Source organism: Cheilinus undulatus, linkage group 11 (assembly GCF_018320785.1).
Source record: "Cheilinus undulatus linkage group 11, ASM1832078v1, whole genome shotgun sequence".
NCBI lineage: Eukaryota > Metazoa > Chordata > Actinopteri > Labriformes > Labridae > Cheilinus > Cheilinus undulatus.
This window is the reverse complement of record NC_054875.1, coordinates 20,331,650-20,345,147: the sequence shown is the minus strand read 5'-3', so window position 1 is coordinate 20,345,147 and position 13,498 is coordinate 20,331,650. Positions and strand designations below refer to the sequence as shown.

Sequence of the window (13,498 nt, the reverse complement as noted above, 5' to 3'; positions counted from 1 at the left end):
ACTCATGTAGTCACCAGTTATAGGTAAAGGAAGTCATGTTGCCAAGTCAGGAATTATCCTGTACCCTTAAAGAGCAACTTGCAAGTTAGAGAGACAAGTGAATTCAATTAAAGGAAAATAACTAATAATGATATTTTCAATTAAATCTTTTAATAAATGCACTAAAGTGACTCCTGGTTTCATTTATTTACATTTGCTTTCACTGTTGCCTTATAAATGAATGACTGGATGTGACGACTAAAGGGAGTTCTTCTGATCTAGGCTGTTTAGCATTAATAACCATGGATCATAATGACGGTCATATTGTGGCACATGACAGACCACAGGCTTGTAATCATAATTCTGCTAAGTATCAAAGACAACAGGAACACGCTGGGGAAAGGGGGAATAACAGCAACAAGAGAGAAATCTAGTTGTGGTGTGATGAGAACCAGGGAGGAACAGAACAGGAGTCATGGTGAGTTAGTGAGCAGCGTTAGCTAGAGATGTTTAACAATGTGAAAGTAATGGTGCGTGTACCGAAGAGACCACACATCTCACATAATCCTGAACTCCATCATATCCCATCATCCTTCTGTTGAAAATAAGGCTCACATACATCCATATTTTGTTATGAATGTGAGCCTATGTATTCGCAAAGTCATGTCAGCCATACTGCTAAACAGTGGGGCTAGGCAATTAATTGAAAATTAGATTAAATCGCAATTTGGCCTGCTGCAATTTTCAAATCACAGAAGGTGCAATATTTCTTTAACCTGAAATTTATGTGGAAATACTAGTTTAAATTTTTTTTTCGTGCAGCAGAGATGTTATATATTACATAATTATGCAATCACAGAGCCTCTTTCTAGAATGGTCTACAAATAATCCTACTTCCTTCATTTTTATAATTTTTCAAAATCATCAAAATCAGGTATTTTTTCAAAATAGTTCAGCCCTTGTTTAGTCTTTTTTTTAGTGATGAAAGACAATACAAACAATAAGAGAATAGTGATAAACAAGATACAAACATGAAAATAATAATATATAAAAAAAGGACAAAAAAGAAGTGCAAAGCCACTAAGACAACACAAAACAGACCCGGGAGGGGACTAACAATATACTGTGGCATTTAGAGTTGAGGGTGTTGAAGAGCTGTGTCCGTATGTGATCATGGGTGTGTGTGTGTGTTTGTGCCAGGAGTGTATGGGAGAGTATATGGAATGCATGCATGTTTAGTCTAATATTCTGTTCACTGTAATATAGAATGATTTACTGCTTGTGTTTGCTGAAAAATACAAAAGATGAGGGTTAGACTTATTTTGCAATTAGATTTTCTTCCCAAATCGTTCAGCCCTACTAAACACTGTGTTTCACTGTGTGATGGCTCATTCACAGTTTACATGCTACCACCACCACTCCACTAGATACAAATGTGTGTGTGTGCATGACACCAGAGAAAGATGTTTTTATGATAAATGTGTGTAAAGTTCACAGTCAGAGTAGCGTCTGGACTGAAGTTCTGTTTCTTCCTTCTATCCCTGCTCGTATTGTCAGATATCTTTTATGTCTGCAGCTGAAAACACCCCTACATCCCACCAGGCTGTCTTATAATTAAAGGCTTTCAACTAAATAACAACTGGGGGACTCTATTATGAAGAATTTGTCTGAAAATGTATCATAGAATTAACTGAGATTTGGCAGGGCTACAATTATTGCCATTCATTTATAACATGGCGAGGAGTTTTGGTATTTCCAGTCACTCCTTCAACCACGACTCACAGCCATAACCTGCTTCTCAGTGAAGTCAGGGCTGCCTGGTTGGTAGGATGAACAAATTTACTTGACAGCACAAAACATATCCGTAAAATTAAATGCCTTTTGCAAGTGCTAATTTCTGACCCTGTTTGGGACCAACGCCTTGTCTATATACCTGCACAAAATGCACAAGTTTGAAAATCCATCTTAATCGCTGGTGAAATGAAGTGTAAGACTACCAAAACAAAATAAACAGTAACCAATTCAAAAGCAATTTTCAGACAAGGGTTAGTATTACTGCAACATTTCCTATATTCATATTGCAATCATCATATATATGAACATAATGATGAGTAATTACTTTTTACTCCATTGTAAAAAGAATGAAGTCATACTCTATCTGGATTTGTTGCTCTCAGCTCTGCGTTCACACTGATTCCATTCTTAATGCAGCTTTATTTTTGATTCACTCAGGGGCTCAGACATCTATCTATCTATCCATTTTCTATGCAGCTTATCCCGTTCAGGGTGGATGGGGTGGGGTGGGGAGGTTCAGGGGGCTGGAGCCTATCCCAGCTGTCGGGACTCCCACATGTTTCATACAAATATTTCTCCACATGAACCCCTCCCTATCCCACTGTTAGCCCTACCATCACTTGGGGGAAGCCCTCTCACTTAATAGCGCTGTATTTTGAGGCACAATGGGGGATTTTTATGGTAGGATTATGGTTTCAGGAGAACCATCTGACCAAACCTAACCAAAGAAAGATCTTTGAGTGGTTTGAAATTCTTCAAAAGAATAAGACCCAAATCCACTCAGGGATGTATTTATGAATGGAGATCAGTTCTATAAACAGCTTCAATCAGTGGGAACACTGAGGAAAAGCTGAATGGGACGGGGGCAGTGTGCTAAGGAGCAGCTTTGTCTCAGTTTGAGATACTGATGACTACCTTTCATCCTTCTGCATGTTGCATAGCATTCCTTTAAAATCAATGTGTAGACTAAACGATTTTGTGATTTGGTCATTGTATAAGTGTTGCATGAGAGATGTTAATTTAGCAGGGCTGGTTGGTTAATTTTGCTATTTAAGAAAAACAAAGCCAGTCTCTTCCTCACTGTTTGTAGTCACATGCTTAACAGTGCCAATAAAAAGTATTCACACCCTTGGGTGTTCTACTCTTTCAATGATTTTATGAATTAGTCATGGTCAATATAAATTGGCTTTTTGACCCCCCCAAAAAACAAAACAACCTCTTCGTACTGAAAACAGATTTCTACAAAGGAATGATAAATTTAAAAAAAACATGTCATGTAAAATAAGTAATTGTTATTATTCACCTCCTTTAAACTGACTGCTCTAATCCAACAGATGTCTAGCCAATTAGTGCTAGTAGTCTCCCAATTAGTGTAATGAGGATCTCCTGAGTGCAGTGAATGTCTCTGAAGTGTTTGTAGTATAGAGACACCTGTGCTTAGAAGGTCCAGTCACTGGTTAATTAGTATTCCTGACTACCATTACACCATGAAGACAAAAGAGCACTCCAAGCAACTAAGAGATTTTTTTTTTTTTAAAGAATAGGTCAGGGGATAGATACAAAAAAAATTCCAAGGCACTGAATATCCCCCAGACTTCAATTAAAGCTGTTATCAAGAAATGAAAGGAATAAGGCACATGTGTAAATCTGCCCGGAACAGGCCGTCCTCACAAACTGAGTGACCATGCAAGAAGGAGACTAGTGAGAGAGGCCACCAACACACCTATGACTACTCTGGAGTAGTTACAAGCTTCAGCAGCTGAGATACGAGAGACTCTGCATACAATAACTGTTGCTCAGGTTCTTCACCAGTCAAAGCCTCATGGGAGAATGGCAAAGAGAAATCAACAGCTTAAGAAAAATCATATCAAATCTTGACTAGAGTATACCAAAAGGCAGGTGGGAGACTCCATGGTAAGAGGAAGAAAGGTCATTGATCTGATGAGACCTAAATGGTGCTTTTTGGCCATCCGACAAGACAATATTTTTGGCAGACACCACACCACAACACCAAAAACACACCATCCCCACTTAGAAGCATGGTGGTGGCAGCATCATGTTGTGGGGATGTTTCTCAGCAGCTGGCTCTAGAAGTAGAGGGTAAAATGAATGTGGTAAAATACAGGACAATTCTGGAGGACAGTCTTACTTAGTTGGCAAGAGAACCACAGTTTGGGAGAAGATTTATTTCCCAACAAGGCAATGACCCAAAACATGCAGCAAAAGCTACACATACATGGATTAAAGACAACAAGGTGAATGTTCTGGAGTGGCTGGTTTAAGGCCCAAACCTCACTGAAATTTTAAAATTTGAGTTTCCTGATGTGCAGGGCGATTGAGACCTATCCATACAGACTCAGTGCTGGGACTGCAGCCAAAGGTGCATCTACTAAATACTGACTTGAAGGGGTTGAATATATACGCAGTCACTTTTTGACTTACATTAAAGTTTTGTTTTGTTTTGTTTTGTTTTTGTCAAAAAAGCCAAATTACATTAAAGATGATCATTCTTGTCTGCAGAAAAAAATGCTGTTTTGCAAGTTGAGCTGATCTGCAGTTGATCATAAGAGCCCTCTTGGTCTGTCTTCACATATTTCGACTAAATTGCCCTGGGAACCTTCCTTTAAATTTACGGTTACACTCTACTATCTCTCCTGGAAATATCGAGGTAGAATTAGAGAGAAATTTCAGAAAAAAAGTTTATGAATAATGAAATTTTATAACCTGTAGGAATAATCTATTGAAGGTGCGAACAGATAATGCAGAGTGAGATGACTTCAGTGCAGAGATGGTGTTTTACAGTGCTTATGTGAAGTCCTACCTGAAGAAGGTATGATGCTCAATGCAGACTTTCCACAATCGCTTCGAGGCCCGGTGGTTGGGCAGCTTGAAGCCTATGGTGCTCTCAAACTGTTCGTACTGAGCGACGAGGTGAAGGAGTAGGGGGGTGGAGGTGGAGAAGAAGAAGAAAAAGGAGAGTGAAGGGAGTGAGTGAATGAGTGCAGGGAAAAACAGAAAGGAAGGTAGCAGGGAGAATATTGTTTACTCCGCAGCAATGGAAGAATCAATATTTCGTTTCTGTTTACGCTTGGAAATTTATTATCAAGTCTTTCAGAGGCATGTCAGGCAAGTATTTATATCTCCAACCAACCTACAAATTAACCTTTTATGTGCTCACTCCATCACATGTTCAGTGGTGTGGATATAACACTTTTAAATCAAAACATTATTAGGAATATCTGCGCTCTGTGAATATTATGACTGGTTTGTTAATAAGGGAGGCCAACTTTTGTTCCAGAGCAAAAATGTGTGGGTACAGTTTAAAATTAACCTGAAGGCTAATTTGAAGTGACAGTTGACTAAAGAGGATCTGCGGAACAAAGTGTATGCACAGAACGGCCTTGGTTTTTCACTACCAAGATGTCATTGTCAGTTTAACAGTGGATATAAAACACACTGCAGAGGCCCTGAAGGCCAGCGAAAAAAAAGGATCAAACCATAATTTTAGGGAGTGAAAAACCAGAGCGAGCATAATGTGGCTGTAACATTTGCAAGTAAAATCCTTGATGAAAGTGCAAATCCTCATGACTGGCTAATCACACTTTAAAGTCAGCAAAGAGGAAGAGAGGAGGAGAAGAAGAATGAAAGCACGACCTATCAGCCTAATCTTTAAGAACAGTATCTCAGAGGGGCTATAAATAATGTCTCCTCGTCACTTGTCACATGGCTCCGTGCAGATAAATCTCAGAAGCAACACTTTTATCAAACCATGAAATGACTATTTATGCTGTTTGGGACGAGTCAAAAGACACAATGATGTAATTTTAACAACTGTGAAGGCATGAAATAGAAAAGAGGCTCTTTACCAAATGATCTTTTATTCCGCTTGCCTCGGCTTTGCTACAGTGACTGTCATGAGTTTTCCAGTGGGATTGCGCATGCATTAATTTCACAAATGAACTCCCTGGTATGTCAACATGCAAAAGACATGATGATGACGGTTTTTTACTCACCTCTCCTGGGCGGATCTTGATGTAAAAGTTGCTCCTCTTGTAGGAGATCTTGAGGATTTTTGGCCAGGCGAAACGGTTGATCCGTAGGCGATCTCGATAGATGAGAAGACCATTGGCACTCACACCGAGCATGATGTCGATTCCTTCAGAGTCCTGGAAAAAAAAGGGAGAGGATCTAAACATTAAAAATGCTGGAAACCATAATCTATGTAAACTTAGCTTTCTTTTACCACATTCAGGCCCATAATGGTCTCCAGTAAAAATATTCTTTAGATATTTAGGTCAGGGATGATGTCAGGCAAAGCACATCCATTTTGAAAAAACCAGATGGCTACTTTCAAATGGAGACCAGGAAAAGGCATCGACTTTAAAACTCATTGCACTCAAATTGTTATTATTCAATACCACAGCAGCTGTATGGGGAATAAAACACACTGGGACTATGAGCTGGATACAAAGATAAAAGATGCACTTTCTTTGGGGTAATGCTCTAATACTTTGCCAACCCCTGGCACTGCCTTATTCAGTTATTCATACTGGTGCCGACACACTTATCATAGCAAAAGGGCTTATCTAAAATACACAATATATAAATTCTGCCACCAGGAGGCTCTTCATGAAAACATCAACAAAGATGCAGAATAGAGATGTGCTGCTCAGCTCTGCTCAGCTCAGTTGCTTACCTAATATTTTAAATTGAGTTTTCTTTTCAGTATAAAACTGTTATTTCTAAGGTGTATTAACTAAACAGTAAACAACAGTTTTTGTTTCATGGGTGAACTTCACAAGAAAAAGGAGAAAAACTGTTGAAAGTGGCTACCCTGGGTCACACTGTAAGCTACTTCAGGGATTGCTCGCAGCATTAACTAGCTTCAGATAAAAAACTCCTTAGTTTATTTATTCTTTTGTTTAACCCTCAGATGGCGTAAAATCATTTATTACACTATTGTGTTCATGATCATAAAGGAAACCATACATAATAACAATTATAATAACATACAGTCAACAAAAAATGATATATATATATGAGAAAGGAGTAACATTTTTTTCATTAATGTTGACATTCCAGTGCTAAAATTCTACGTACTATAACTTTATTGTTTTGAGGAAAAGCAGAGGCTTCCTCTGTTAAATTATTTTAGAAAGTACAAGGCTTTCATGGAAGTGAATTTTACACTGTGTTCCAAATTATTATGCAAACAACGTTTTTCTCTGATTTTCTAAATATCAATGCAAATGACAGTCATAATATTTTTCAAGTGATCAACAGTTAGAGTATAATTCAAATGTTTTTGAACAAACTTCATAATGATAACTATTATTTTTTTTGAAATAAAAACCTCAAAATGCACTTTTCCACATGTTCCACATTATTAAGCAGGCCACAGGTTTCAGCAATATGGGAAAGAAAAGGATCTCTCTGCTGCTGAAAAGTGTCAAATAGTGTAATGCCTTGGACAAGGAATGAAAACATTTGATATTTCAGGAAAAATTAAGCATGATCATCGTACTGTGAAGAAATTTGTGGCTGATTCAGAGCACAGACAGGGTTTGTGCAGATAAAGACATAATGAGGAAGGTTTCTGACGGACAAATTCATCAAATTAAGAGAGCAGATGCTAAAATGCCAGTACAAAGCAGCAAACAAGTATTTGAAGCTGCTGGTGCCTCTGGAGTCCCACCGACCTCAAGGTGTAGGATCCTCCAGAGGCTTGCAGTCATGTATAAACCTACTATTCAGCCACCCCTAACCAGTGCTCACAAGCAGAAATGGTTGCAGTGGGCCCAGAAATACATGAAGACTCATTTTCAAACAGTCTTGTTGACTGATTAGTGCCGTGCAACCCTGGATGGTCCAGATGGAGGAGTAGTGGATGGTTGGTTGATGGCCACCATGTCCCAATGAGGCCAGGACTTCAACAAGGAGGGGCGGAGTCATGTTTGGGCCGGAATCATGAGGAGAGAGCTGATAGGCCCCTTTAGGGTCCCTGAAGGTGTGAAAATGACCTCAGCAAAGTATATAGAGTTTCTGATTGACCACTTTCTTCCATGGTACAAAAAGAGAATCGTGCCTTCTGTAGCAAAATTTTCTTCAAGCATGACAATGCTCCATCTCATGCTGCAAAGAATCCCTCTGTGTCATTGGCTGCTATGGGCATAAAAGGAGAGAAAGTCATGGTGTAGCCCCCATCCTCCCCTGACCTCAACCCTACTGAGAACCTTTGGAGCATCCTCAAGCTAAAGATCTATGAGGGTGGGAGGCAGTTCACATCAAAACAGCAGCTCTGGGAGGATATTCTGACATCCTGCAAAAAAAATTCTAGCAGAAACTCTCCAAAAACACAAGTTCAATGGATGCAAGAATAGTGAAGGTGATATCAAAGAAGGGCTCCTATGTTAACATGGAACTTGTCCTGTTAAGATGTTTTTGATTGAAATAGCTTTGATTTCAGTAAATATGACCCCCTGATGCTGCAATTTCTACAAATGACCATTGTCAGTTCTTTACAACCTATAAAATGTTTTAAAAAGCTGTTGTCCTTAATAATGTGGAACAGTGCATTTTGAAGTTTTTAATTTAAAAAAAAATAATTTTTGTCATTATGAAGTTTGCTCAAAACATTTGAATTATGCTCTGATGGCTGATGACTTGAAAAATATTCTGACTGTCATTTGCATTAATATTTAGGAAAATCAGAGAAAAACATCATTTGCATAATAATGTGGAGCGCAGTGTACTCTTGCAGGTTGATCAGTTGAGACACTTTAACATGATGTGGTTATTTTCTCAGTTTTAAGGGTTTACATCTGTGACATTAATTGATTAACATTAGCATTAATTAATCAACTGTGACATGAATATTAATGTAGTAAAATACCATGTACCCTTTGTAAATCAGTTTTAAAATAATAAAGAGAATTAAGTCATTCCCTCTGAATTTGTTGTTCTCAAGTCCTTAGTTCAGTGATCCCGACTTGTTTCCTTGTTTATGTTTCACTCAAAGGCTCTAATGTGCTTCATACTGTTTTTAGAGTGAACCCCTTCCTTTCCAAGTGTTTGCCCTGCTGCCACAGGAGAAGCCTGAAATCCTGCACTGGAAGTCTCATAGAAGCTTTAAATGAGAATAAATTTGTAATATTCTGTTTTATCACTGCCTCCTCAGTAAAGAGGATTCAAACTGAGACAAGCATGGACCATAGAAAGCTGAGAAAGCAGCATGAAATTGAGTTGTTTCTGTACCTTTGCATGATGCAGGTCAACTCCATACATCGAGAGCTTCTTTGCATTTTCTAGAAAGTTCATCTCTGCATCGGCTGGGCTCATTCCCCTACAACACAAATGCCTCACATGATTAATCACTTCTTCCATATCCATCCCACAAATCAAATACAGCAGCTTTTTCCATTATCGCCATGGCATTCAATCTAATAGAAGAAGTCATATTTTCTCTGACCTGTAGTTACGGTGCAGCTCCATCACTCGCTCCTCCAGCTCTCGTGTCTGGTTGGGAGCAAAGCGGAAGTCACAAACATAGTCAGGGCCGTGTTCCTCAGGCTCATAGTCTCCCACTTCAGCTTGGACGGTGTAGGAGCCAAGGAGGGCATGGGTGACGAACGAGCAAGGCAGACGACCAGACAGGATGTCATCCCTCAGCTGCAGACACAGGTAGTACCTAAAGGATGCAAGAGCCATAAACAAGCTGTTAATCAAAGAAACGTCATTAGACTTGTCAGCACTAGTCCTTGAAGGAATTGGCTTCATTGCTAAAGCAGCAATGTTGCAAAGCAGTAGTCATCCAGACTGTCACTTTGTTACAGACCAGATTTTGTTATCCATTAGAAACTTTGTTTATGTGAAGCATCAGTGAAAAAACACAAAGGATAACAACACTATAACACAATAACAATCCCACTTCAGTGTGAGGGATCAACAGATCACAAGGTACATCGGTGAAAATATCACCACAGACCTGCAGTTCTTTTCAGTGGTGGACAACAAAGGTTTAAGAAAGTTATAATCATGCTGGAGCCAAAGTATAAGTATTAATTTTTAAGCCCAGGTTTACAACACCTTTTTGCACATATAGTAATATTCAAAGTGCAGTTGTTTAAATTTACTTTTTTTCACAAGTTTTCATTCAAAGTTTTGGGAGGATTTTTTGATGCGACAATAAATACCACACCGTGGACTTGTTACCGAGGTATTATTGTACTGTGAGATTTTAATACCATTACATCCCTAAGCATGAGTGATGGTTCTTATTATCTTTTGGAGTTTAGTGTGTAGATGGCCATGGGAAAGAAACTGTCCTTTAATCTGGTGGTGCGTGTTTTTTCAGACCTATAACATCTGCCAGAGGGCAACAGTTCAAAGATGTGGTGGCTGGGTTGTGTGGAGTCTCTGATGATGTTCTCAGCTCTGCTGAGGTAGCGAGAAGTAACAGTCTCTTCCAGAGAGGTCAGAAGGCAGCCAATGATCTTTTCTGCTGTTCTAACTAGCCTTTGCAGGGCTTTCTTGTCTGCAGCAGAGCAGCCTTTAAGCCACACAGAGATATAGTAAGTAAGTAATTCTCAATGGTTGCTCTGTAAAAGGCTAACATCAGATTCCTCTCTGTGTGAGTGCTCCTGAGCACTCGTAGGAACTGTAGTCTTTGTTGTGCTCTTTTGTTTGCAGAGGTGCTTGCTGACTGAAAGAGAGGTCAGCAGAAATGAAACTCACAGAAATGTAAAAGTCTCCACCCTCTCTACACTGACTCTATCCATGCTGAATTGGGCCTGCCAGGTCTGTTTTCCTTTTCCACCTTAAGTCCAGTATCATGCCTTTGGTTTTTGTGGTGTTCAGTGTAAAATCTGTTTACTGAACAATAAACACTGACTGACTGTTTACTGAGTCTCTTTATGTCATCCCTGTACGCTGACTCGTCCTCTCCGGAGATGAGCCTGACAACTGTTGTGTCATCATCGAATCTGATGTGGGTGTTGGATGTGTTGGGTCGGTGTGCAGTCATAGGTGTACATGGACAGAGGTGGAACAGGTATATGACTACAGAACTCAACAAGGAGTACAGTTACTCTGGAAAAAAAATACTTCATTAAAAGTAAAAGCACTGGCCTATGAATCTACTCAAGTAAAAGTAAAAAGTATTTAACTCAAAGTTTACTTTAAGTACTGAGTTCCTACTAAGGAATGGTACAGTTAAATCTTATCTTTCCTTATTGGCAAGAACAATATGAGAATAGATCTTCAACCAGGTTCTTCAGGTAAAGTCACAACTTCATAATAAAGTCAATTATACAGCAAAATTGACAATGTTAGTGAGACTCATAAAGACTTAAATCCAGCACTTCCAAAGTGTCTATGTTGGTCTAATCTACATATAGTTAAACTACATGTTTCAATGTGTTCTATATTTTTAAATATGACAGTGTGAACTCTAACTCAGTGGATACCTTCACTCATGGTGCAAATGTGTCTCACTTACAAAAAAAACAACAATACTGCACCAGAAACAAGACAAAAGAACTCCAGGAGGGATCACTGTAAAACAGGCAATATTAAAATACAACTAAACACATTTACAACACATCCAAGCACTCTATCCGAGGGCATGATGGGGAACTCAGTTCAAAAAGATAGTAGGTAACAGATGTGGGCATAGCATGATGCTCAATCCAGCAATGCTTGGATGTGTTCAGTTTATAGACTGTAAAAAGAATTCACTTCAGTTCAACATGCATGTGTACATGTTTATAACTGCATATTATCCTCAATCTTTTGCAAATCTTACATTGTTTTATTTTGAAATAAAGTTGTTCATAAAAAAGTCTGATTGGTTGGGTAGATTATCGATATCCAAGTGTACATGTGTTTATGGATGGCTGATGTCTGCAGCCAGGTGCCTCTCAAATTCAGAGGTATGTTGTATGATTTTTGCTGCCTGACATCCTTTTTCTCGATAGAGTTGTTTAAAATATTGTATTGAAACCTGCATTTTTCTGAAGCCTCTCTGAGGTAACACATTAGTTATGCATGAACAGCACAAATTTTTCAATAAAAGCTATTGGCTGTTTGACTTCACCTCTGTTCAGTTCAATAATTCCAGGTGCAAGTACGTGACTCATTGCTTAATAAAATGCACAAAAATTACAGCAGCTTTAACAAAATGTCATGAAGTACTCATTTCCCACTGCTTTTGCTATGGCAATTGCTATTTATACATGAAAATGGTAATGTAAAAGTTATTTATTAGAATTAAACTGTCTCATTATTTCAAGTGCTGGGCTGTTACTGAAAGAGGGGATTCAGAGGGATTAATATTACATGATATAATCACTCTTTCCAGAGAGCAGAGCTATACTTTACCTTTGGTTGGTGGAAAGTTTAGAGTAAAGCCTCTGATTGGTCAAAAGACTTAACTCTAGGCAGCAGGTCATGGCTAAATCAACAGCTTACAGTTCTCCTCATCAGTAAACAATATGAAGAAGACATTGAGTATGGATTTAATGGAAAGAGACTTCAAAGTTTGACATTAGATTAGATAGCTCATGAAAGAGACATAATCACACCAGAGCTTTTGGTGAATGGTGCAGCAAGAAAAAAGCATGGAGGCTTAGGGGTAATTTGTGAAATTAGCAGAACAGTTGCTGTGATTAGCCAGAATGTAAGGCTGCAAAATCTTGGGTGGATTAGTACATTTGGAGTAAATTAGCAGAATTTACTCCAAAAGAAACATTAACTTCCTTGAAAACAAAGTTACTTGAAAACAAAGTTCTTGTTGCTGTATTCATACATACCTGGTGATGTCTTCAATGAGCACAGAAGGGTCTGGAGGGTAGAACTTAACAGAAAATCCAAAGACCCAGGAACCAACTGTGGAAGAACCAGCAGAGTGTTTTCAGTGACTGCCTGTTCATTAAAATGCATTTGTGGATTTGTTGGACTGTGTGTGGGTGTGCGTTTCTGTCTGCTTTACTTACCCCGAATCTGCTTCTTAATCTCTTTGGAGGGATCCAACCAATTCTAATAAAGAAAGAAAGAAAGACAGTCTCCTTTGAGGCGTTCAACCCCAGCAAAGTCATCCATATTCACTTTTTAGGAGCTTTTTTTTAAGTACTCTTACTCCCTGGCTGCTCCTCGCTTTTTAAATCTTTTCTCTAGTTGAAAGCCAAATATATTCACACTACAAGAAAATGGATGAAAGCTTCAATAACACTGAAAGCATCAATATTGGGGATAGAAATGCCAGATGAGTCCGGCTTTCTCTGCTTAATGTCACTCCAGCTTTCATGGTGCACTGTGGAGCCTGTGCGCCATTTTTAAAAGGCCATGCGGTTTAATCACATTTTAAAAAGTCAAAGGCCATGTATGCCACTCACAGGACGTAAGTGGTAAAGTTCGGTTAAAAGGTCAACCAGGAGCTCAAAGCTTTATAACACCTGGAAAACAACAGGCCAGTTAAATTGGAGATGACTAGTTGACATTTGCTCTGAAGCCATTGATAAAATGCAACCAAAATAGTGAAAGTCTGAATAGTTTTACAATGACAACTGTATGTCTGGTCTCTGTCTTTTCTGAACCAAAAGTACCTCCATATTGTTAGTTATGACCCTGAATGTACTGAAGAAAAAGCATATATTTTTGAATTTCTTTTTGAAATACTTTAAAGCATGTTAACAATGAAAAGTGTCTGTTGAGACACTTTACATTTCAT

At 38.7% G+C, this 13,498-nt stretch overlaps 1 protein-coding gene across 5 annotated transcripts in view; it reads right to left on the bottom strand.

Annotated features, from left to right (window-relative positions):
- si:dkey-178k16.1 (band 4.1-like protein 1) overlaps positions 1-13,498 on the bottom strand; it is an 89,903-nt gene that overhangs the window by 31,247 nt on the left and 45,158 nt on the right. For all 5 annotated transcript variants that reach the window (XM_041799515.1, XM_041799516.1, XM_041799517.1 and 2 more), the window contains 6 exons: positions 12,765-12,807; positions 12,582-12,657; positions 9,242-9,460; positions 9,028-9,115; positions 5,787-5,939; positions 4,595-4,692 (listed from right to left, as the gene is read on the bottom strand). In XM_041799515.1, the coding sequence (XP_041655449.1) occupies positions 4,595-4,692; positions 5,787-5,939; positions 9,028-9,115; positions 9,242-9,460; positions 12,582-12,657; positions 12,765-12,807 (677 nt within the window). The remainder of the gene's footprint in view (positions 1-4,594; positions 4,693-5,786; positions 5,940-9,027; positions 9,116-9,241; positions 9,461-12,581; positions 12,658-12,764; positions 12,808-13,498) is intronic.